The following is a 26,869-nucleotide window of genomic DNA, read 5'->3' on the forward strand; positions in this document are numbered from 1 at the left end:
GGCATACATGATTGGAGAGCAGGGGGAATATTTTTTTTCTGTGAACAGATAGGTGTAGCTGGTAGAATGGCTTTCCCTGCAAACGGGAGACAGGGCGCAGAAAGGCATAGGCTGCTTACAGGTGGGGCAGGAAAGAATGACTGGATGTGGAGTGAGGTGGACACACACACATACATACACAATGAGAGGGAGAGACCATATACAAGTAAGAGGTGGGGGACAAGGGGAAGGGCTCTACCTGCATATACGACGATTCCTACGACCTCCTCCGTGTTTCTCACGGTGCACCCCCGAAGCAAGAGGCTCTCGTTGCCAAAGCCGGTCTTCTTCTGGTCCGAGTGGTCTCTGTTGGAAAGATAAAGAAACACATTTGCTCACATAACTGCTTAGCTCATAGGAGGCGCTGTGTTCTTCATGGTGGGGGTAGGAAAGGGGTTAAACCTACAGTTTTTACAGAATGGGAGCACTGACATCACTCGCCTCATAAAAATATGGACCACAAATACGCCGGGAGTGAACTCTTATAATGGAACGGCTGTTTTTAGCAAGTAAAGGAGGAAGAGAAAGCATCATAAATGAAAGATTTAAGGTTTAAAAAAATGAAAACATGAATTATTCTGCGTGACGTGATTAGAGATGGAAAAGCAATTCTGGCGACGGCAGAGCTGGGTGAGATTCAGTGCGGAGACATTTTCTGCTGGGGATGCGGAGGTGACCGGTCAGAGCTACAAGCATCCTTCTGCTAGAATAGCAGGGTTTGCCCAGTGAGTGATGAGGGCGTCAACAGAGTGTTAGCAGCGAAGTCCCATTAGATATTAGGAGCTGCGAGGAGAGCACTTTGTGCGGCTTGTAACTAACACAGTAGTGATGCCGATGTTGAATGTTCAGGAGCACTGAGAGCTGTGAGAGTCCGAAACACGAATGCAACTCTTAAATGGGGTTGAAGTGAACCAGCAGAACAGCTAGGCACTAGGCATTAGGCTAAGGCAATACCGGCAAAGACACCTAAAGCCAGTACCACTGTGGCCAGTGGATCCCTTCCCGCTTCATAAGAGGTTCTTAGTTTGATTTCAGCCTGCAAGATATTTCATTTCTCCTCCGTGCCATCTTCCTAAAAGTGACCCCTGTAAGCCATCTTTATTCAGAGTTCGATTTAGCAAGGGTCCATCTGGGAACTACATATTGGGTGTCAATGTTGGATATAAAAGGAGCAGCAAATAAGTCCCTGGATGTACAGTCTTTTTGTTACAAGTTATGTGTTTGCTGTTGCATTCTGCCTGCCATGAGGGCCTACATCGCAAATCACACCCAAAATGCGTGATCTTAATTCCTCGTGTGTCGCAAGGACCATGCCATACCACTGGGGTGCAAGGGTGCTCTGAATTCATTTCCAGTGCCAGCCACAGTGTGCGGAGACTCTATGGCCATGGAGGCAGCAGGGATGCCATCAAACCTGTTTCTCAGTTGAAACAACACAGTTCAAAACAGGAGAGAAAGTGATGCAACCTGAATGATGAGCTCAAGAACCAATCGCATCTGATTACATAGTCCTACGCTAATGCAAGGCCATCAGATTCCATTTCCAAGACAAGGAATGCACACAAATCATAATGACAAATGGATTTGTTTCTTTGTGTTCAAATGTTTACTCAACTCCATGGTACTAATTTAATCGATGTCTAAAGGTTGTTTGGTCATCCTGGAATTCAAACCTATGGCATGTAGGTTACAAACCACTGTGTTATGTTAAAGAAACAGAATGTCCCCTATTGGAGTCCTTCATTGTTAAGGTGTGAACTCATTATCACAGACCAGCTGTGAGCACACCTTCACTCAACAATACAGACAGAATGCCTCCTTTACGCAATGCTCTCTGCAGTGCAAGTTATCTGCATGCCAGCTTTGGGACCACACCTTTAGAAGTCAGCCATAAAACGAGGAAAGCTGTGGTCCAAAGTCCATGCAATAACTACATAAAAAATGAAGCTTTCCAAGATAAGCTAAGCAGTGAATGACGCAAAAGCACCAAGACCACAGATGTTAGATTTTGATAACATGATAGAATCCAAACGTTGGCCATGATATCACAAGCCGAGATCTTGGAAGTGAGAGAGCGAAGCAGGTATTGGTGAGCTTAAACTAGGACAGTGCAAAGAGGTACTTGCACACTCCTGGGTGGAAAGACTAGGAGATCTTGGAAGAGGGACACTTTTATAGATAAAGAAAAGGTAGAGGTGGGGAAAAGGTAGAGGGAAAATCCAGAGGGGGTCATTTGGAGACTGATCCGGACGAACCGCCAAAATTGGCAGATGTCCCTTTTTCTCCAGCGCATATAGATGGGTATACACACTGATATTTCGGACCATTTGTTGTAATTTGTCCACTTCTGCAAAACTCCAAAAGAACTCCCCGGAGTAGTGCTGTCAAACCACTGCACTTCTTTACATACCATGTTCAATGTACCCTACTTTATCTTCTTTTAAAAAAAATAAAGGCACCTTCTCAGGCTCAGACATTAGTTTATACCCTCCCTTGAGGCTAGGTCTCACAACTCAGTCGAAACCGGATTTGAAAGATGTTCTATGGCAAATGAATTGTTAGATGTAAAGCACCCCACTGCGTCTGTGGCTACAACTAAGGCCAATAAATGTCAGAAATTACCAAAATAAATAAGTACAGGACAAGGTGTGGTTCAGAAATCATTCCATCTGGAACTCAGATCTTTTGTTTTGGCCTTGGCACAAGAAATGCGGCCATGTTGTTGAAGACCACTGCATGTCTACAGCATTCTTCAAATTTCGTACAAAACGTGTTGCATCACAAGCTGGATGGCTTGGTGAGTCAATTGGTCACAAATGACATCTGGTGTCATGTGCAGGTCTCAAGAACGAATCATAGTAGGCAAACCTCAGCGTCAATCCTTCTGAAGTTGATTACTATCGAGCCATTAAGTTAGATAGTAGTACAACCTATTATTTGCAGGGTATTAAAATGACATAGGTGTCGTATTCTACACTTGGTACAAATATTAGGTTATTATCCTGTTAATATTATTTTAAAAGTACACGCTGCATCCGTAAAGGAATCTCAATGCACTGCCTAAAGTAAGTACGCTGCCCTGTTAATGTTTCGGAGGGAAAGCAGTATTAACAAAGCAACCGTCGGACAAGATGTCTCTCAGTAGTTTGGGTCGAAGGAGGTGTCTAACACTTTTGTGGTGTGTTTTTTCCGGGTGTGCATAGGTCAGGATATGAAAGACTCCACTTTGTTTTTATGAACTATGAACACTACGTCTGGTGGAGTACGTAGTATTGTGTAAATTTCTCTCAAGCTGCGAGGTCAAGTTATATGTGTATAAAGTGAAAAGAAGGCTCACTCTATTGGAGACACCTTATTTCCAATTCTGAGCTTCCGCTGAAGAAACCCCTGGATTGTGGGAGCTGCGGTCCTGGTTCAGTGAAATGAGTTCCAGAACAGAATGGTTTGAAAAGGGATGTCCAGCACCCTTGCACTATAAATATGGAGTCGTCGGATACAGAAAGTGATCTGTGTAGCCTGTACATGGAATGTGAGGGGCAGAAAGCCCTACAATAGACCTGAAAACTGATCCCACAAGTCATCACTGCTCAAGGGGAACTGAGGAAAACAAGAGCCGTAGTTCACAAACTGACACCCAACTGGACTTTTCTTTTAGAGGGTCCATTCTCTTGTTTCCGCTACGTGGAAGTATTTTGGGGCATAAATAAGGAATTGTGGAATACACCTGCACCAAGGAGAAATGCTTTCATCAGTCACTTACATGTAACCTTTGAACTTATTGAGGTTGTTGGTTGGCTTCTCACAGATGATGGTGTCCTTGAAGGCTTCAGGGTCAAACGCTGCTGCCTGGAAGAGAGTGGATGGCGTGAAGGTTATAGAGAGAACAACAACAAAACCTCAATCGAGGCCACCCACCCTTTTCAACATCCATCTAACATACACCGAAGTTTAACTTGTGACATATGACTTAACATGCATCATAATACGTAAACGATAACATAGAGAATATTGTATGTTATGTTAACATGATGTGTGTTGCCATAAGTCCTAATATAGACCCAACATATATCATACAACACATTACCTGACATCAAATAGTTAATATAGCATTCAACCTATCATTTATCACAGACTATTATAGGACGTATTATTAAAGTTACCAATTTACTAAAAGCAGACAGAGATAGAAATAGATTTCCTTGCCAACATTTATTTTATATTTGGGAAAAGGGGAAATGAGTCTTCGTTTGAGTAACTCTGAATGCTATGGAGACTGACAGGTGAGACTTAAAATAAACTGTTGAGATGTCTTTAGAAAGCTTAAATAGCTGCAGATGTGCACTTGTGGTGGCACTCAGTTTGAATAATGATAATGTTCTCGTGCACGTGCATTACATTATCCATGGCCCCTCAGAGCCCGACCAGGCTTCCGGGTGTGAGTGTAGTTTACAGGTTGCAGTTTCTTTTTTTCACGAAACAAAATAAATATGAACAAATAAATGAGAAAAATTGATATGATCACATGCAGATATAAATGTAAAAATACCTTAAAACGGTAGCTCTACCATAGACATAACTCACATATGAAAAGTAATTCTGTCATATAACATATTCCGCTGAATGAGCATTCATAATTTATCATCAAAAATCACGTACCTAATACCCTAATATATATATCATGGCACATTGTGTAACCCATAACATATAAACCAACATTTCAGTTAAAAATAACATAGAACTAAAAGATAAATGAACAAGCAAAACAGATTGTTGCATAAACTATAAAATACAATTTAGCATTTTTTATTCAACAAATAACCTCTAATATGTGACATAATAAATTCCGACATAGAACATCACTCATACCATATAATGTAATATATAGATTTTAAAATTCTATTCAGCCCCCCATACACACACCCTTCATTTTAAAGTAAAGTAGAGCTTGTTCACTCCTAATTGGGCTGCCATTTTAGCTTGCAATCTAATTACTTCCTAAAATACAGATGGAAAAAAGGCAGAAGAGTGATAAATGACTAATGAGGGATTATGAATAATAGTCCGGTGACAATCTAAGATGAAAACCAGAGAAGGTCTTTGTTTTTTGCCATCTCTGCTTCTGAATGCTGCGTACAAACCTGGGAGCTGACATTTTATATGATTGTTAGTGCCTCTGCCTTGTCTCTAATAAAATAAAAGGCACAACCCTCAATGAAGGCCAGCACATTCCTGAAAAATTGCACACTTTGATAAAAGTGTGCAGACTTTTCATCAATGTCCAGCATATGCACTCTAATGTCCTGTGAGGCAACCGGATACAGACTCACTGAGGCATTTTTTTTGATTTTGTCACTAGGCTTGGCGAGCAGCTATTGTTCAAAGCTCAGCGGGGCCAAAGTCCCGGCATCTTGTTTTTTTCCTGTCTTAAGATGCTGATAAACCTCTTGGCGTTTTATCCCAGGAGAGTCCTTACACTGGCTTCCTGTGAAGGAGGGGATGTCTAAAAGCCACTGCATCTGGTTGACATCAAGTCATAATAACTGTCCTTAAACATCAGCTTGTCAGTTTATGAAAATACACGTTTGTCTGCCAAATAAACGCCTTTCATTTTAGAAACTGTCTCCACAAAGAAAAGCTTACAATTTTCATTTCAAAATCCAGGTTTTTTTTCTGAAAGGAGAGCTTTTCATTTTTGGTAAATATGTGCTTGCTGCCCAAACACCAACTTTTATATTTCATTAAGTTGTCATGCATTCTAATTCCAAGCTTGTGTATCACCATCTCTAACGCCATGAATAACCATGAATGAATGAATGAACGAAGTACAAAGTGCACTGCTCCTCCACCAGTGTCCAGGCGCTAACCCTGCAGAGCAGCGCCCATATGATGCCTTTTAACACGAGGCAGTCATAGCTGCCAAGGTTTCAGATTGGTACGTGTGAAATTTTCATAAATTCAGTGTTATTCTGAGTGTCATTTCAAAGACTATGAGTGAGACTTGAGAGCAAGTTTACCTAGACAGAATAAATGGTACAATTAACCAAGTGTTAACTGTATACAATCACGGTGTGGAGCACATCGCCTCAGGGCAGCAGTGCGCTTTACAAGAACACATACATTACATTACATTACAACCCGTCTGGGCATAGCTTGTACTGTGCACAACAGGAAAATAGTCTAGCGTTTAGAGCTGGTCTCTGTCTCGTGCCTGCTCTCAGCAATGCTACAACGTGTGCTGATGTCCTATTCATCACACGGTGGCTATCCTTGCTTACTGCCTCTTCATTATGCCAATGACCCATGACTATACCTGAAAGTATCCACGTCACAATATCAACTTAGGAAAAGATTGTCTTACCATCATCCAGGGATGCATGTCAAGTACCTGCTGATGAGACCCTGGACACCTTCAGAGGCAGTAGATTGGGCATCTATAACCCTCTTAACTAATTCTAGCCTTGCACTTTTGGTGCCCCATTGCAGGCAGCGACTCTGGTCTTGGACTGGCTGCAGGGAGGCTCAGGCCACAAGCAACCCAGGGTCGTGGCAATTTGTGTTTGCCGCCTGGCCAGCCTCCAATGATAGCCGTCCAGGCCGCTGTCCTGACTCCTGTATGCCCCGGGTGGGGCCATCCAGTGACACCTCTCGGTCTCCAGCAATATATTGAATTCGGCCCGGGGCTAATAACAGCTGACACAGACAACATGCGTTGGCCCAGTGAGAGCTGCAGCAGGCAGCGCTGCGAGCGCCGCAACCGGTGCCAGGATTATTTGGGGCTCTGCCCTAAACCAGCCTTCTTCTAGATCCGAAAACAACCTCCCTGATCCTTCTGGCAGCAGGATAGGATGTCCCCCAGCGATGACGTCAGGCTGACGGTGAGAGCTGCACCGCGGGCATTCCAAATCACAATAATGATACATTATAGCTGTTGAGTGAGACTGCCAGCAGCCTTAGCTCAGCTGCGAGCCCCAAGTATGCGGAAGCCGCGCGGGCATGCCATGGAAGGCGCGCTGCCACAGACTCCATTTTAGCCAGCGCCTTCAGTACCAGCTGCCACACATTCTATGTGTGACAAAGCATTTCAGTGGGGTAATGAAGAGTACCACACTGAAATGCGTCAGTCTAACGCCTGATGCTTAGGACTTGGCAGGACTGCAAAGAGGCCGGTTTGAAGTGCACTCCTGAATGCCGATTCCTGATCAATGGCCGCAATGAGAGCGGAAGGCAATCACACTCTTTACTTGCAGTGATGGAGAACGAAGTCCCACCCTCCCTAACTAATAGGCTCAAACGACAGCTGACAGCAAATATGTCAACATTGGTTGGTGAGATGGTGATTCCTTACTTAAGTTCTATATACTCACTGGCAGCTCTCGGTGCACCCAAAGGAGGAGTGCTTGGTGGATCCCTTGGCCTTTACACTAGCTTCACAGAACCATGACACATGCACACACAGGGTAACATGCAGACATACACCCATGCATGTACACAGACACACACGTTAAAGGTTCCATGTTGCATAGCTCACCACTGGTTGTAAGAAATATTTGAGCTGATACATACAAACCAATGAATTCTGCCTTTTCACATTCAATCTGCCTAAGCAAATGATCAGAATAACGTTGTAAGGCAGTGTCATGTTAAACTTATTTTTGGCACATTCCAATGGTTGATTTCATTCCATTTTGTACTCCTCTTGGTAGCTTTGAGGGCAGGTAGTGCCAGCTTCTCTCAGAATATGCTGCAGTCGCAGCTCTTGAAAATGAGAAAGGTATCCTGAAGGCACTAGCCACAAGGCAAGATAGTGCTGTGAGGTACTAGGACCCTGATGCAAGTGCTAATAATACTCCTATCTGTACCATCCAGACAGCTAGCTTGCCTTTGTGTCACCCCAAAATCACCAGTACTAGTCCCCCACGCAGGCATCCTCACCATACTGCACTTATTGATCAACAGTTGTCCCAGATGGCTCCACCTTCGTGATATAGGAACTAGGGCTGAGGAAGGGGGCGAGGCACAGATACCCTACTGGCAAAGCAGGGAGGTGTGGTAAGCTGCAATGTTTGGACAGGGAACCTAGGAGTCAGAAAGTGGCATGGGAACAGCAAGCGGGGTCCATGGGAGTGTCCAGTATTGTGTTAGAGGGGTTGTGTCCCCTTGTCTTGTGTTCATACATAGTTTTCTTTATAAGATATCCTTTTATCTAGGACCCTTCATCTGTGTGACAGGCGTCTTCTACTCAATGATGCTGTTGGACTGTCCGCTCCGCACACCATCACTGGACCCACTTCTGGTCCTCCTACTTTCTGCCAGGTCCTGTCTCTCTCATGCCGTGCTGCCCCCATCCTTCCTCGCCTGCTGATGCTGTGCCTATGGAGTGAGCGTGCCTCAACATACAAAGTGGAGGGTGCACACTAGCGTCTGCTCTGGTGCATAGATTACGCACCGATGGCGGCACGTGTCCCTTGTTTATCTTTCTATCTCTCTCTCTCTGCTCAGGAGGGAGCCACTGGTAGCATGTGAGCTTTTACCCAACACTTACAGATGTTTGGCTAATTCATGCATCATTAAGTGCAAAATGTAAGGGTGAGTATAGAACAGGTGTCCAACGACTGAGCATGTGGTGAAGTTGACAGGTAAATTAGCATATTATCCTTGACTGACGACAATTCTTCTTCAAAAATAAATATGCAAAATTCTTAATTTGAGATCAAATGGAGGACTGTGGACGAAAATGGACAGGGTGCTCAAACAAGCAACTAAAGAGGCAAACTAAATGAGAAAGGATTCAAGATAGCATGATTTTCTGTCAGAGGTGTGGCACTCAGTTTTGAGGTGGCAGAAAGTTCTAAGTGATGAAGGGAAAGTGCCAAAGAAGAGACAGGGAGGGAGGGAGGGGCCTGATTGGAGGCCAGGGTGCACATACCGGGCATTCCCTCCCTTTGCCCCATCACTGCACACCTGGTTGCTCTCATGTCTAGGGATGCCCTTTGCAGCCATAATCCCCTCATATTTCCTACATATTACCCTTGCTCCACCTCTACCTCATATGACTGCTACCTCGTTTCCACTCACCTTTATATTGGCATATGTCTTCATCTCAACATAAATCTTTCCCCTTGCTTTCCCTCACCCGCACTCCAAACTAGTTTCCCTTCATGACTGTACATAATCTCTCTTCTCCCCTTTGTATACTCTCCCCACATTTCCTTCTAATTCTCTTTTCGCTCTGCTCTCCTCGCCTTCCTTGCATTGCTTGCCTGCTCTAAGCCCTCTCTAGGTGTGTCTGGTCTGTATTGTGGCTCTGTCATTTGTGAATTTTCCATTCTTAGCCCGGCTCCTCCTCAACACGGTGTATACCCGGCACAGCCATGCTGCCCCTCATCTCTGCAGAGATCACTTCACCTCATGATTCCCTTCACCTCGCTGTGCTTCTTCTCTCCTCCAATTACGCAATCCTGCTTCAGCATGCCTCCTCCACATTTCTACACATGTCCTCTCTACACTTGTTTGTAGCCCCTCTCATCTCAAGGTATACATGCCCTCTCTTCATCCATGCATGACTGCTGACGTGTCATGCTGTGCATAGGCATCTCACTGTGTTAGGCAGTGGGAAGCGGGTGACCTGTGACCTACATTATAATGCTGGTCTATGAATGCCCAGAGATCAGACAGGCGAGCTAGACTTGGCATGTAAAGTTGGAACTTTGGAGACTCGTCAGGTTCAGAATGGCCCCCTGGAGTGCCGACCCTGAGGCCTGGACACATTCCTACAGTAATCGATTTGACTAAGAGCAGCTCAGAAGAAATGTTTGCGATACAAGCTCGCTACCCTTGTTTGTGTCTGCTCTCTCTTGCGCGCTGCTGTGCTCTAAATAATGTGATGAAGGAGACTCTGGCGCGAGCAGCACCGGGCACTCATGACTCTCCATGGACGTGACAGAACCACCACTTGAGCTGAAGGAAGGCAGGCCTCGGTGGCTGCAGCTCGTGAACACACCCAAAGCCTGACCGATTCCGAGAAGAGCGTTCCACTCTGGCGGCTAATTATAGCTCCCGTGACGCGCTGACGTACCACAAGTGCCTTCTGGGCACGCAGAACCTTTCCAAGCCTCTGCTTAGTCAACAGCCTCGAGCGGTACAAAAGGGGGTGGTGATGGACGGAGCATCTGAATCAATCAAACACTCACACCCAGTCAAAAGATCCGAGTTTAATCCATCACCGTTCTTTAGCCCACTCAGCCACCCCAGTTCAGACATGGCTATATGCAAATCAGCCCACCCTGTGCCTCATGGGAACAGTCCAGCCCGAACTGCCAAGCCATGTCTTCCCTGGACCGGAAACAAGCTTCAACAGCCTCAGGCAGCTCTACACTTTCACAGTCACTCGGTCTACTCCTTTCAAAAGAGCTTCCCCACAGAGGCTTACAAACTGCTGCGAAATTAACTTCAATTAAGGGAAACCCAAGAGCACAAACAGCACCATGGTGGGGCTGGGACACGTGCTATGGTGAACCCAGTTCCAAAACCATGGCATGCACATGCAAACCATTTATTTATTTATATTTATTTATAAATTTATAGAGCGCCTGGTGACCCGGAGGCATCCCCGCGCTATAAAATTGCAGTAACCAAGAGGGGGGGGGGAGGGACCGGAAGACTAGTTAGGGAATAGGAAAGTCTTAAGTCTTTTTCGGAAAAGGGCGTGGGAGGGTTCCAGACGCAGGTGGCGAGGCAGAGCGTTCCACCCAGAAGAGGCTTTGACCGAGAAGCGGCGGCCGCCTGTGCGGGCCTTCTTAAATTTAGGGACGATGGCCAGATTCTCATCGTCCGAGCGCAGTGACCTTGAGGCTTTGTAAGGAACGACAAGGTCTTTCAGGGCAGCCGGGCCGGCACCATTAATGAGTTTATGACTGGTGCACATTGCTTTAAACTCAATTCGCTGACGGACGGGGAGCCAATGAAGGGCCTTGAGGGCCGGTTTGGCCGAGGCTCTCGGGGGGACGTTCATTATGAGTCGTGCAGCAGCGTTTTGTGCCCGTTGGAGTATGGCTAAAGTGAACTCCGGTGCGCCAAGGTAGACGGCGTTGCTATAATCAAGTCTGGCTAAGATGAGCCCTTGAACTAGCAGCTTCCTGGAGAGCAGGGGGAGGAGAGGGAGGATCTTGCGGGTAGACCGCAGGAGACCAAAACAAGTTCCAGCGGTCTTGATCGCCTGGGTCTTCATGGTGAGGCTTGGTTCCAGCCAGACGCCTAGCGTTTTGATTTCGGTCTTAGGAATGGGAATCTCACCAAAGGTGTCTGGCCACACCGCGGCGGGGATTGAGGGCCATCACTGGCTGGACTGCTGAACTTCTAACAAGATGTGTCTACTCCACGCCACTCCCTCTCCTCTCAGGTCAACACTGCCACGCCAGAGCTGTGGCCTACCTAAGGATGATGCCCGTCTCTCCAGGCGGCTGAGCTTGTGTCCTTCTGTAGGGTAGGGCTTAAAGGATGGTCCACTCCTAGGAGCTCCCGATGCGATATCCTTCACTCTTCCGGTGGGAGTGTCATCGGATGTGAACCCACCCACATCAGTCACTCCCATGCTTCACTGTTCACCATAAAGAGCTCATGAAACAGCAAAGCGGCTATGGGACAGTTCTGCAGACCATCTGTTCAAATCCACACACCATGTGAAGCTGCTCAAGGACATGCCTACCTGATTGTAGAACCCCTTCACCACTTGTCTCTGCTTGAGGTTGGTCTCGCCATCCAGGTTGGCTGTCTCAATGTGGCAGATCCCGTTCTGGTCCGAGGAATAGAGCAGCAAGATGTCAGCAGGGATGATTTCATTGCAGACCATCTTGACGAAGTCTCCGACACGCACCTCTCGCCAGCATTTCTCCACATAACCCTGCTCAGCCCTGTGGTGGAATCAAGAAGATGCATTTTCAGTAACAAAGAAGACGGCCTTTACCACACAAAGCTACCAGATGGTGCGCTTATTGGCATCATAGAGACGGTAAGAACATCTTAAGCAATCCGGGCGCAGGGATGCGAAGCACACACAGTTCAGCCAAACAAGCCTGCAAGAGGGCATTTGGCAATGTTGCATGAAACCACGTCATTTGTTAGGGTACTTTGTTCATGCAATGCTGTAGGACAACCGACCCCAATAGGTACGGTAAGTACAAAAGCAACTCACATCCTGGATGGACTTTAAAAAATACAAACTAGAACTAGTTCTAACAAGTGATTATTATTAGGGGAGAAATATAGTCTGGAGGCAAAGTTGCCGCTGTGGATTTGGGTGACTTCCATGCTGGACTACAATGTCATAAAGGGCGAATGATTTCATCTCACAGTACCTCAGGTCCTACATATGCTAAAACTAGGAGCGTGTAAGAATGGGATAAAACCTTAAATGGCAGACTGAAATATTAGGAGGAACAAATCAGAAAATTGCCATTGGATCTTTCCAAGAATACCCATAAAAGGTTATAGGAGATCATGACACCGCGTCCCACAATGTTGAGGACCTCAGATAAGAGCCCCTCTATTCTTCTCAAAGGCAGCTTCCCCTGCTATAATGAGAACAACATTGGATACTTGGCTGAATGAAAGGTTCATTCGTTCTTAGTTGCTCTACATTTCCCCATGTACAATGAGACGCTCCTTTGGTGATTATTCTTCGTGGATGTAATGCATGTGGTGTATAATATTCAGCAAAGTTGTTCTAGGTCAATTAAACAAAGACTTCACACGCCGATCCATGGAGTCTTAAAAGAAGCATACTTTATAAGTGCTATCCGACCTTCAAAAAGGCTGTTCTTCCTGACAAAACGATGTAACACACAAAAACACAATACGCCTCCTTCCTGTCCAATCCTCATCGCCAACCTCACCCTTATATGGAGGCGGGTAAAGTTGTACCCTTAGGTGGGGAGAGTGAGGTAGTGGGAAGGCGGTATAGCTCCAGCCAGTCAGAGTGGTGCAGTGTTCCCACACCCAAGACTACCAAGTGCAGGAACACCAGGCCTTCTTTTACTAGGTGCAACAAAGCACCTGGACAAACACAGGTCCTGAGAGGACAGCAGGGAACAGAGGAAAAGGCCGGCACCCTCTTCACCCTCACCCATCAACCCATGAGCCTCTTCTGCCCTCCCCAAACTCACCCCGCCACAAAGTCCCCACAAAGCAACTTTGCTGTGCCCACCCTGATTCGCAAAGCACCATACTGTGGCCTCCCTGATCCTGTTTATCAAATGCTGGCTGCGGGTGGTATTAGGGAGTGTTGATTCGAGTAAAAACCTGTGCAAAAAGAGCCGCTATATATGGGTATGGCCATTCCAGGCTGTTTAGCTCATGATCACTGTTAATCATTGGGCGATAGTGTCTGGAATCATCGAGTCCAGCGCTGGGATATCCCCCCCGAGAGCCAACCTGGAACTCGCACTGAGGATCCAAATGGCCAGCAGCAGCTTTAGTGCAGGGTCCGCTCTAAACATGGCTGGCAGGATGGTCATTCAGAGCCAATGACGTCATGTTGCCCGAGAATGAACACAGATTATAGAGAAATACTTGTGCCACAGGCACGAAGAGCATGTCACCTCTTGCAAAAGGTTTATCTGAGCAGAATATCCTGATGATAGAGATGCTGCTGCATGGCCTGGGTGAAGCAAACTAGGGGTCTTCACTTTGATCACATTTGGCATTCTTTTGGGCTGGGGCAGCTGAGGTAGCTCGCGATCATGCAACAGGTCACTGTGGCGACACTGCATTGAACAGCCGAGTGTGTGCACATACCACACACCGGCAGCCGCAAAGCAGAGGGGAGATGTCCGAGGTAAACCGGAAGTGAATCGCGTACGTAGCACAATGATCAGAGCTGTGGGTGCCGGCTGTGCAGTGTCATGGAAACAAGGTTCAGGGAGAGGCGTCAGCTTGGGCCAGACCCGGATGTGGGATTCAGAGTTGAAAAGATACCGCGAGGCGCCTGCACTAGAGAACAATGGGTGAGGCTGGCAGATGGACAGGACCGAGCTAAACTGACAATCATTACTGACAAAACTCTCCGCCTGGTTCAAGAGTCCCAGACTGGAAGGGTCTGAGGCCCAGTAGCAGGAAGTGAGCGATTGATGGTAGGAAGATGAACGGAGAAGCTCGGGACATGTGGGAGATACTGGGCTATGCGAGGGCGCTCGGGTCATGCCACAGAAGTTCGGACATAAAAGTGACGCATATAATTAATCTACAGTACTTCAAATATATGAGCGTTTTACCTTTTGATTTATGTACATTTTTTTCTTTCAGTACCATAGACAGCGCTTCCAACCCACATGTATAGTGCTAGATTTAAAATAAATGTTAAAAAATACAACGGAGTCTATTTTAATTGTACGTTTGTATGTTTCACTAAATATAAACATCAGGGCACGCAAAACTTTAGATATGCGTTGCATTAACTTCTATCTAAATACGTTCGTGCCTGGTCTATTTCCCACCCATCAGACCCTAGGTATGAGTAATGGGGACATACACCAATACCACCTACTCTGAGGTCGAGTGATGTTGACTTTGTCCCTGTTCCCTTCCACCGCACATATGTGGACTGGATACACTTACATTGATATAAATGTGCCACCTCTTCACGAGTGAAAGTCTTTTTGAGATTCTCCTGTGTGTGATATGGGCGTACTCATTTCTTTGTATTTTTTGCTCATGGACTTGCCGCTCACACTCACACCTATAGGTTTCCACGGATTCTTCACACATCTATGCAACAATACTTGTATGTGTGTGTTTTGAGCTCCATGAAAACGGTGCACATTAATGTTGCTTCTTCGCATACCCAGGAAGCGTTGTCTTCTAGTGCCAAGTCCATGGAGAGTTTTCTACATTGGGTTTTTTTTTTGTGGTAATTGTGCAAAAAAAGATGAAATGCTAAAGTACACACACCATCACAACTAGGACTGCTTGCCGCCACTGGTGCCCATGACAGCAGAAGGGCCAAGTACTGATTGAACACAATATTCTAGGTATTTCTTCCCATTACAAAGATATGCTCAGTTTTTCCCAACAAGCACACCTTCTTGACTTTTGGGCTACCTGGGTTGGAGTGGAGCAGAAAATAGGCTTGGGCATCACAATAAAATGGATCCATATCTCTATGCACCACTGCACTCTACACCAATCCTCTGTAAACCACTCCAATCTACTCTGCAACACACTACTCTATGCCACTGCACTCTACGCCACTTCACTATATTTTGAAACAATCTACTCTATGCCACTCTATTCCACTCTGTGCCACTGCAGTCTACCTGGCACCATTCCACTCTTTGCCACTGCCCTCTACTCTATGCCTTTTCACTCATCAATTTACTCTGCAAAACTCTATGCCACTGCCCTCTACACCAATGCAGTCTATACCACTGTACTCTATACCATTACACTCAATGACACTTTACTCTGCTGCAACACTACACTCTCTGCCACTGAGGTCTATGGCAGTCTACTCTGCGCAACTGCACCATGCCACTCTACGCCACTGTACTCTATGCCACTACACTCTATGCCAATCCACTGTAAGCTTCTCTACTCTGCACCACTGTACTCTATGCCAGGGCAGTCTACCCCACTCTACTATGCACCACTGTACTCTGCAACACTCTACGACACTGTGGTGCATATTTTAAAGTTATTTTCATTATTGAGGTCTAAAAACTTGTAAAACAGGGGTGATGGAGCACCTGTGTTATCGGGGGTTGGTCATTGTGCAGCTAGCATGTGGAGGGGCGCACATCTTCCCATTTAACAGGAGATAACATTTAAGGCGCTTTGGGGGCAATACTAACTTCCAAATGTTGGAACCCACAAGTCATTCATTTGATATTTTGGGCAATTGAGTGATAGGAATTGTGTCCTTACGTATCCTGCCCTGACCCACTGCATGTAAAAGCTCTTCGCTCTGGCGCCTCTCCTTGCATATATGCTCGGATGCACCGCCAGTGCTATCAGGTGGGGAGGAGTGTGAAACGTGGCTGATGTAGACACAATCTAGAAACAGGGCTGTTTGCTGATAGGCCCCGATAAAAGTTCTCCTCTCCCGAGCGTATTTATTGACAAAAGCACAACCCATTAAAGGGTAACTCATTTTACAGCTGGGGCGAAGGTGCGGCTAAATATATCCCCGGCCGCCGTGTGCAGGAGCCGGGAGTCTGTCGATCACGTGCAGAGTGAGTGCAGGACAGAGGCGAGTCTTATCAGCCCTTCACACAAGGAAGTGCCGGGTCTGGTGGCAGTTTTATAACAAAACACAATAAATGAGGCCGTAAACGCTGCAGGGACTGAGGGTGCAACAGGGCAGAGGTGCAAGGGTTGATACACAAGTGAGGCAGTGCTGGTTCACAATTCAGAGCAGGGAGGCTCCACGAATGAAGACATCAGATTGGAGTTGGGAAGTAGGCTGTAGTGACCTCGTGTGACCTTTCTGTGCCCGGGGAGATTGCATCCCACAGCGAAAGAAACACCGAGAGAGCGAGATTAACTTTCCTTTACTCTTAGAGAGACATATCAATTGCGACAGAAATCTTAACTGTTCTCACATCCTGAGTTCATATCAGACAAAGGACACAATCATTCCAAATCAGACAAGGAGGGGTAGACAGGAGGCGATTCTCGATACATCTGTAAGTAGATACTGTGTGGTTGAGAAAAAAACTATAAAATACTCAAAGACAAGGGTCACAATAACGCTTGTGACAGATAATCACTCTAATGAACCCATGGAAAGAAACATAGTGCATCACTTTGTGGAGACAAAACCTCCGACAGACATTAAACCGATCTCAAGTCTTCAGCAGCACTGCGCCATTCTCCCGTTCACAAACCGGACTGGGAGTGCCGGCTCTGAAGAGCGCGCACAAGGAAGAGCCGCGGGAAAAATACTCAAAGTTCGGCTGAGACGTCACGTCAGGCCGAGAAACATGTAGGAAAAGCCCCGGGCGGGAGGGTGTGGCTGCAGTCACATCGCAGCCTTGACCGAAGCACGCCAGAAATGGCCCAACCCATCGCTTTCAAATGTCTGGGAGGGCTCTTTCATTTTCCCAGGCTCTTTCCGTAGCTGGCTGCGGCCCAGTGCTCTGCAGGGCTGGCTTCCACGGGCCCCGGTCAAGTGTGCCCGTCTCTCGTGGCCCAATGGTTATGGTCTGTGGTTCTGTGAGGTCAAGAGCTCGAGCCGTAGAGACGGCCCGGCGCTTTGTCTGACTAAAGGTTTGTCCCCTCTGAAGCGGGTGACTGGCTGAAGGGGTCCAGTTGTGCATCTTCGTGGCAGAGGCAGGTTAGTGCAGGTCAATGCAATAACACCAGGAACAGCAAAATGCAATAACCTTGGCCAACTGCTGTGAGTAAATCAACAAGCACTCTCAGCATGTCATTATGAATACTCTGAGCACCTGTACCGGTGCCACCCGACACCTCTGGCACATTCGCAATGTCTGTGGAATCAGTCCCTGGGAGCGAAAATAGACACACGAGCAATAGCGGAAGCTGGCTGGTTCAAAAGACAGACGCCCGGCTTCTCACCACACACTGGCACATAGGTATAGACAGCAGGGACCTGTGTTGCACACCTGGGGGTAGATCACGATGTAGTTATAGTCCTGCGGCTGCTTTTGAAGTATGTGCGAGGTCTACACTGCATACACACGCTAACCGTGTAACTCCTCTATGGATAGGGCAGCTCACCGCCTGCTTCCGGCTGACCCGCCTGCTGCATGTGCTTCATTCATAGGCTTTCTTGTGGCCTCGCTTCTGAGGCTGACCAGTGAGCAGAGCCCTGGCACTGAAAGGGACCAAGGGGAAACAGTGCTGGACTTTACTGAACCATGTGCCATACGGACTGCTCAAAGGAGACTGGCATCTGATGTCCTAGGACGACTCTGGGGCAGGCAGTCAAGATCCCTGCGCACCTCACAAGGAACCCGCAAGATCCCTGCCCATCCCACAAGGAACCCGCAGGGGCTCTCACACTGTCCTACCACCATCTGCGTCACAGAAAAAAAACCTTAAGATCGACAGCCTTTAAGAAAGAATTGGAAGAATTTCTTCAGGCGTATCAACTCACATGGTGCCACAGTGTGTCACAGTACTTAGACTCCGTTCACTCGGTGAAGACCCCCCAAAAAAATCACACGATGGAAGAGAAATAAACTGAAAACCACTGTAAACAGTGGATTTTCATCTCATTTTCGGAGGCTGTAAGCAGCCGATGTCAATCAAAGGTGAGGCTGTAAGCAGCCGATATCAATAAAAGGTGTGAAAACACTCCAGGACATCGGTAACAGTCTTGTTGACCCTAGCCTTTTTTTTTGGGGGGGGGGGGGGGCTTGGTGAGGGACAGAGTGCTTACTAATTAGTTCTCAGCAGCAGGTCCCACTCCCTCATACGCCCCTCCCACTCCCCACACAGTGAAAAGATTTTGTAAGTTGGCAGGTATGTACTAATGTATGTCGCACTTGTATAGAGTTAACCCACTTAAAAAGGCAGCAGAGGTTGCACAAGGTCAATCACAAAGATGCAGTCAACAAGTGACCGGTGAGGTAGCTGGTTTCTAGGAGCAGACTTATGCTGTTAGTGCACGGTGGTGAAGTGTTCTCTAAAGAGGTGTCTTTAACTCTTACTAAAAGGAGCAGGGTTGGGGCAGTACTGATTCATACAGGGATGTTGTTGTATCTCCTGAGTACTTAGATGGAACGAGTCTGGTGTCTTGTTTGAGTTTTCAATTTTGCACAAAATTGCCTCAAATTTAATGGCGTCTTATTAAAACACAAAGCTGCATAAGGTGATATCACAGCATTAATGATTGTGTCACTTTGGGATTTAATTAGGGATTTCGGCCACAATGGACCAGCCACATGCCCCCACTAAAATACAGTAAGCAGGGATGGCCTCTGAAATGCGAGTTGCAGAAAATGAATAATCCTACCATTTAAAGTTGACAAATGCGGACATGTTTAAAGTACAGGTTTTGAATTTCAGGCGTTTATAAAGTAACTACACCAAAGTCGCGTTGCAATAGGCACCCATTTTGGCTCAGCTCGCTGAGACTCTCCAGGTCTCATTGGGAGGTGGGGGCGTTCCAAGCGCTATCGAGTAGTGGACTGAACCCACCAATGCCAGTCAGACGATCCCTAGGTACTATGAACGGGCCATTTTGTGTTCCAAGACAACAGCTGAAGTTTCACAGCATGGGGCGCAACAACAGCTTTATCGCCTTTTACTGGAAACACTCACAGCTTAAAGCTACTTGCATTGAAGTGAAAAGCAGTCCATTGTATTATCAAATTACAGCCTAACAAGAACAAGGCCGCCCAATGACGTCAGCACCTTAAGCTGAAGGCTGAACAAGTCAGTGGGTGGGGTGTCAGAAGCCTAAGTGATGACTTGGTACATATCATCCATGCACCCTGGAAACAAGGCAACGTCTCGGCAGCCTAGAAGCAGGGGGTGGGTTAAGATGGCACCGATGTAAAGGAGCACAGTACAATATGCATCGCCCACAGAATAAAAGTGGAGAACAGGTAACAATCCACACCACTTGAAGACTATATATGTAAGGAAGACCATGATTACTCAAGAACCAGGGGCATGACAGAGGGAACAGAGAACCATATGGACCACATATGAACATGGTGTGAGGAAACATAGCATGATGTGCAAGGCTTGTTAGGATTCATTAATCTGGTTTCTGCAGTGCTTGATTACGCCAAAATAGGCTCTTGCCAATGAGGAAGCAAGTAGATCATTGGCAGTCGACAACAAGATCATGGATTTTGAAGTTTTGCAACTAAATGATCCAAATGTCTTCAGGGAACAACATGGAAATATGATTAAGACATCTGAACAACAACTAGATTGAGATAAAAAAAAAATATCATCATACTTGCTATGCACCTTGGCTGGGATCATAATTGCATCAAATTTTGGGGACATAAAGGTGTCATTATCTCATAATTTAGAATGCAAAACTGTGGTAGACGGGATGGTTTAGACCAATTTTCAAGCGCTTTTGACGGCTGATGAAAGGCTACACTTGGGCTGTTGGTATCCTAAAAGAACAGTTAAAAGATACACCTCTTAGGGACTACCAAAATATTTCTATACTTTAAGACCTATTTCTGTCTTGTGATCTAGAACTTAATTATTGAACGGCCTTCTGAAAACAGCCAAAGACCTTGCAATGATGAATGTTAAGCAGCCTTCCACGTGCTAGCTCCTACCCACGGCTTACTCTTAGTCAGTGCTTGAAATGGAAAAATAGAAGTGCAGGTACTCTGTACCAGAGTGCAAACAAAATTGGAGTCTAGAGGGAAAGACAGAACTAGGACGCCCTCCACTCAATGAATAATCAAACAATACAAGTCCTAGTTCCCAAAGCAATATTTATCTATTGATATATAGACATCGCTGGTTGCTAATAAATCACCCCAGGGAGTTCCTTAATCTCGGGATACTCAAGATGTGCTGAGAAGACGCCGAACGAGTATTCTCCACTGTAATTTAACTGTAGGGAGACAGGACTACGCTCACCTGTGGGGGCTGATTTCCTGCTTTTAAGTTCCTCTCGGCTGGTATGCGAGGTTAAGTCACTTGAAGGCACTTGAAGTACAGTGTCTCTTGCAGTGGCATTCAAATTGAGTTGCCCTGAGGAAATTGCCTGATTTAAACCATGGCAATGAAACATGTCGGCTGTAAGTAGGGTGTGAAGCGATAAATAGCTTTCACACTCTCCTTTTTTATGTTTATGTGTTTACTGTTTGCAACAAAGAAGGGAACATGAGTAAAGATTAGCGTCCTGGTTGCACAGTAGCTTGTATGTTAAATGTTTCATGTTGTAAGTTTTCTGTCACATATAAGTTGTGTTCACTGCACCATTCACTGTCTTTTTACTTTGGGTCTGAGACACGTTTACGTTAAAGCTTGATGGCACCAATGATGATAACCGGGCCATCCTGGTGAGTACCAGCCAGGGGTCCCATTGGTGGTGCGCCCGTGAGGTGCCATCTCGCTCTTCACACAATTTTTGTCCTTTCAAAGTGTTTGTGAGTCTTGTGCTGTTCTAAATGTTTAGATCAGAGCTAGGTTGCATCTCATTTAGGCAATAGATTGAGACATCTTGAGTATCCCGAGATTAAGGAACTCCCTGGGGTGATTTATTAGCAACCAGTGATGTCTATATATCAATAGATAAATATTGCTTTGGGAACTAGGACTTGTATTGTTTGATGACTCTGTACCAGAGTACCTGCTTGTTTCTGAGAAATGCTGTTACTCTCAAATTAAAAGTGCTGGTCCTCTCCCTCACAAAATAAATAAGTGTCGGTACAGGGTGGACAACACACTTTACATGATTCCAGTACTGCAACTTGAGAACAACCCACTACCCATGAATGACTGTGTTGTGATAGTACAGTTAACTGCTGCACAAATTGATGTTTTTTTTTTAATAAGTCATCGTTTTTCAGCACTTTACGGACCGAAGTAAGCGTAAACAATGAGACTGACACCGGGAACCGGTAAAGGGTGCCTTTGCTTCCCATTAATATTATTCCTGGCAACTGCGCCTACAAAACCTCCCTTGGTACGCAGGTGTCGTGCTACGTAAGAAGGTGTCCTGTAGTCCAAGATGGACTCCATAGCGGCTTACTTCACCAAAATGGTCTACAGAGTTTAAAACAGGGATATGTCCTCTCTGTCAAAGTATTTCAAAATCTGAAAACAATGGGATTTTATTTTGCGATATTCGCATCATTCTTATGGAGTTTGGGGTTCATTTTAACCATTTCAAAGGTGTACTCATTCTAGTCTATGGCTCCCAGCTAACGCTATTTTTCAGAATACTCCAGGTTGCTGTTTAGGTCTTTTGTTTGCAGGTCTAATGCATTCTGGGAGCTGTAGCCTTGATGAACATAGAACAAGTAGGTGAAATGAACCCCCTACAGCGTTTTGTAGAAATAAATCTATCTTCCAGTGAGATTTGGTGTTGCAATATCAATGATGGGAAGATCTGACATACAAACCAGACATGGTAAGATCCATGGACCCTGAAGGGAGCCCCCCACCACCAATGTTTGGTCGGTTTGGAATTATAGGATATCTATACTTCCTCCTTAGAACAAAATGGGAATAGAGATGGATTTTCATCCCCTACAGTAGCAATAACGTTAGACGCCGAAAAGGCCTTCGATAAGGTTGATTGGGTTTTTCTCAAAGCAGTCCTCAATAAATTTAATTTGGGGGAAACATTTACACGGCTAGTGATGTCACTTTATTGCTGCCCCTCGGCGCGAGTTAGAGCTGGTGGATCGTTCTCATCTTCCTTTTGCTTAAAGCAAGGTACGAGGCAGGGGTGCCCTTTATCACCCTCATTATTTTTATTGGCAATTGAACCATTCTTACATCATATAAGGGAAGATCCTAAAATTGCAGGTATACCCTTTGGAGACTGCACGGTTAAATTGACAGCATATGCAGATGATGTGCTTGTCCTGTCTGAAAGGGCGGATGAGGCAGTGTCTGCACTCATGTCGGACATTGAAGACTTTTCGAGGGTTTCGGGCTATAAGCTCAATAAAGACAAGACGGAGGTCAAGCTGCTAAATAACATAGGGGATAAGGGAATCTTGGGGGATTCTGGTCTTACATGGCAGCCCAAATGCTTTAAGTACCTGGGGTTGGACTTCGATAAGGATTTAGTCTCCACTCTAAAAATAAATGAAGAATCGACTTTGAAAAAAGTATCTACTCTTCTAGAAAGTTGGTCCCCAAAGTTTCTCTCATGGTGGGGCAGGGCAGAAACTCTCAAAATGATGTCAACACCATTAGTTAACTACATGGCCAGTATGCTCCCTATGACGTTCTCTAATAATTTTGTCTTAAAAATAGACCAGCTGTTTGGTAACTTCCTGTGGCGGGGCAAGAAAGCCAGGATATCTCTAAAGAAATTACAACTGGCAAAAGATAAAGGTGGCCTGGGGCTACCATCGTTCAGAAACTATCAGACAGCCTTTCTGTGTAAGCAAGGTGCTCAATGGTTAATGAAATCACCAACTTACACTCCTGTGTGGATTGACATTGAGAGATCAATAGTGGGCAAGGCTCCTCTTGAGTCTTTAATCACCATGGATCTGTCACACCTCCCTCACTCCAGATACATATTGTTAAATACCAGAAGGGCCCTACTTAGACTTGACCAAACGCATAAAACCAAATTGACATTCTCTAAATCATCATGCATGTCATTATGGAGAAACCCCTACCTTAAACACACGGGTGTGGAACTCTTTTGGGAGTCATGGTCTGGAAAAGGTATTAACCTGGCCGGAGACTTGTATGACAACAGCGAACCAATCCCGTTCTCAAGCCTACAAACGAAGTTTGACCTAGCCCCGATAGACTTCTATAATTTTCTAAAAGTTAAGGCGACATTAACCAACCGTAATTTCACACCCTACACTCCGTGGCTGATAACACATCTCCCACGCATCATGCACTCAGGTCACTTCGTTTCCAAGGTGTATAAACTGTTGCTACCACTGCCCAGCAAATCTCACAAAAAAGTGGAAGCGAAATGGGAAGCGGAACCTAACTCCACAGGAATAGAGTGGGATTGGGAATTGATTCATAAGTCAGCACTTGCCCACAAAGTATCACCCATCCTATTCCAGACGAAGTATATGCTCATAAATAGGTCGTTCTGGACTCCGGAAAAGCTATTTAAATGCAAATTACGTGATTCTCCGGAGTGCTGGAATTGCCAATCAGGGACTGGTGATCTTCCTCACATGCTATTCAACTGTCCCCTGCTGGAAGAATATTGGGAGAAAATATTTGTATGCATTCATCATGTGTTTAAGATAAAGCCAATAAAGGAATTTGTATATGTCATTCTAGGGGGGTTGGAACCGCGTTTAACAAATGAGCATGATCGCCAGCTTTTGGATTTAATGTTGACACTGGCATGTAAGGTTATTTTGTGCAAGTGGAAATGTGCTAAGGAAGTGAATTTCAAAATTTGGCAGGAATGGCTGTCTTTCCTGAGAGGTGCCACGAATCAGGCGTTACAGTCCTCTACGTGGTGTCCGTCCAATAAGAAATTATGGAAGTCACTAGACAGTTCATCCCTCCACTTTGAACCGCCTTGAAGCAATATGACCTTGTAGTAGTACCTTGGATATATGGGTGTGATCCTAGTTGCTATGTCAGAACTATCCCCATTCATCCACACGTCAAGTGTTTAACAACTTGATCAATAACCATGTGACAAGCAAGAGTGATTCTTCTCTTTATTCTCTTTATTTCTATCATTTGTAGTTTCTGTATTGGTCTGACAACATCTGTATTAATTCACTTTTGATGGAAGATTTAATGTAATGTCTTTTGCTTTGCTTTCTTACTTCAATAAAAACGATTTGAAATAAAAAAAAAAAAAAAAAAAGATGGATTTTCATTTTGTCTATATGCTGAAAGGTTATTACAGGAGCATAGTTATCAACAGTGCAGCGGATTCAGTGACAAAGGGGCCCAGAGTTCTGAGGGGTGAACTTCTCCCCAGTTAGGGCCTGGTTTTACAATTGAAGGGATTGGGATTACCTTACTGAGACAGCGCAGTCGGACTACTGCTAGAAAGACTCCAGCAGGACTGACAGTGCTAGGGTGTCCTTTACATGGCCTCAGACGAAACTCACTCCCATGAAAACGTGGATCCGTGGCATCTGTGCTCAGCAGGAAATCTGATTACCGGGTCACCTTCACCAACCAAGACAAGATTACCGCTCTGAAAGGAAAGGCCTAATAGGATTACAAGACTGTAGGGAAACAGGTCCGTCAATGCACACTGGTCTCTCTCAGTCACTCACACTTTCTAAATAGTGTGTTCTTAGACAGATAATGCTGGAAAAGAGGGCCAGACACCGCTCAATTTCCCCATGGGTAACATCAGAAGCTTGCCTGCAATGTGTCCTGAGGATAAGCTCCAGGTTCAGGAAGAGACAGACATTCAGCCCTTGGCAGTCGAATACAAGTGCAAGCTTCGTTTCTATGGTACAGAAACGGCGCATTTATAGTTCAGATTGTGTATGTGTAAAGGGAATACGCCTCCTTGCGGGGTAATGGTATTGCGTTGTAACAACCGCGTTATAACAACATGCGGGGTGACGGATGCGGGGTGACTGGTGTTTACTGTATAAAGGAGATGTTCACTGTCTCCCCACTTAGCCTCTGTGTGTTCCCTTCTAAGTATTATAAAGTGCAGCTGTCATGTATACTAACTAATAACGACCATATTGGGGCCACGCAGGGATGCCAGAAAAATAAGGATGCAGTGCTATCACAGCAAGTATGAGGGTATCTATCATTGATCAACCGTACACCACAGCGCAACCAGCCCTCGCAGCTTGACTCAAGGGATATTACTAAACTCAAGGTCACTCCTTTTATCAACCTTGGAATCTTGAAAGGATGAGTTGGCCGCGCTGGGTGCGGACAAGCAGCCTTCCTACGTAACTGCTACAATACAATATTACACATCTATCTGCTTCAAGTGAAGATTCTCAAGCCTTTTGAGGGCAGCGCCGCAGGTTGGTCAGTCAGATGTGGGACTTGGGGAGGGGGTGGGAGGTGAGCTTCAGATTTTCCAACAATCAGGCTGGCATATACTGGTAAAACACAGGGCATGGGAGGGGCAGTGGAAAGGGAGAGAGCAATGCGGATTATTAACAGGTCGTAAAACGAAATATTTTGTAAACTAACCAACATTTTTAAGAACGTCTAAATAGAGGAGTGCTTGCTCTCGGTTTGCATGTAACAATTGTAGGTGAAATCCGAAAGACGCCTCACTATAGCCGTCGGAAAGCACCTGCACTCAACGAATTACTAGATAATACATTTATTAGGTGGGGGCGCAACCATCCACCCCCCTCCCGAACCGATGCCTCTGTTTGAAGGTCGGTTGTGGGTCTCTGCTTTGCCAGACCCAGGTGTGTATTCACAGAAATAAAAATGTAGTCCAGCAGGAAGCACGGAACATAAAAACAAAGGCCTTTTCGGGAGATTAAAACTGCTCCACAGCTGCAAATAGGGCTGGAATGAGGGATGCCTTAAAGGAGCCGAGTACCGTCAGGCGTGTACTGGTGCCAAGCATTTACATAGCAAAGTTTGAGACCAAACAGGTCCGGATATCTTACTTCGGCCACCCGTGGCTCCCAAATACTGGCTGCACTGCAATGTTTCCATTCTTCAGTCCTGAGGATAGCTGCACTTAGCAGAAGACTGACTAATATGTCAGCTTGATGGGGCCCGTCACAAAGGACGGGGCTCTTCTAGTTTCATTTCTTCATCCCCGAGTGGGAGGCAAGGCGCGGGCGGTCACCCTCCTGATACCAGAACTAAGGTCCGGGCTCCGTGCAGCTCTTAAATGACAGACTGGCTCAGAGTCCTGGTGTCTCTTATCTAATATACCACCCGCCAAGCCTGCAATTGCCCAACTTTCCCGTTTTCCTTCTGGGCATCTGCACGCACACCCTTCATTCCAGCCCAGGGGAGAAGTCAAGAGGGCAGATCCGTCCCATGGACACTGGGCCTACGGGTTGTTCGGTTAATAATGTATTTGATGTAATCCCTGAAGGAATCAATCAGTAGGAACGTGCACAGTTATCAGGTGAGCCCCATCCACTGTTCTCTCACAGTCCACTGCCCTAATTGTATCTGCGGACTAAGGCGCCCCAAATCAGGAAGCGCAATGGTTAACGCCCTGTTTTGACTCCGGGACTACCAAGGCTATGTG

The 26,869-nt window shown here is 45.9% G+C and overlaps 1 protein-coding gene across 3 annotated transcripts in view; it reads right to left on the reverse strand.

Moving 5' to 3' along the window:
* ATP10B (ATPase phospholipid transporting 10B (putative)) overlaps positions 1–26,869 on the reverse strand; it is a 546,723-nt gene that overhangs the window by 78,035 nt on the left and 441,819 nt on the right. For all 3 annotated transcript variants that reach the window (XM_086931395.1, XM_086931397.1, XM_086931396.1), the window contains 3 exons: positions 11,744–11,948; positions 3,800–3,885; positions 239–345 (listed from right to left, as the gene is read on the reverse strand). In XM_086931395.1, coding sequence (XP_086787521.1) covers positions 239–345; positions 3,800–3,885; positions 11,744–11,948 — 398 coding nt within the window. The remainder of the gene's footprint in view (positions 1–238; positions 346–3,799; positions 3,886–11,743; positions 11,949–26,869) is intronic.

This window comes from Lissotriton vulgaris, chromosome 7, assembly GCF_964263255.1.
Source record: "Lissotriton vulgaris chromosome 7, aLisVul1.2, whole genome shotgun sequence".
NCBI lineage: Eukaryota > Metazoa > Chordata > Amphibia > Caudata > Salamandridae > Lissotriton > Lissotriton vulgaris.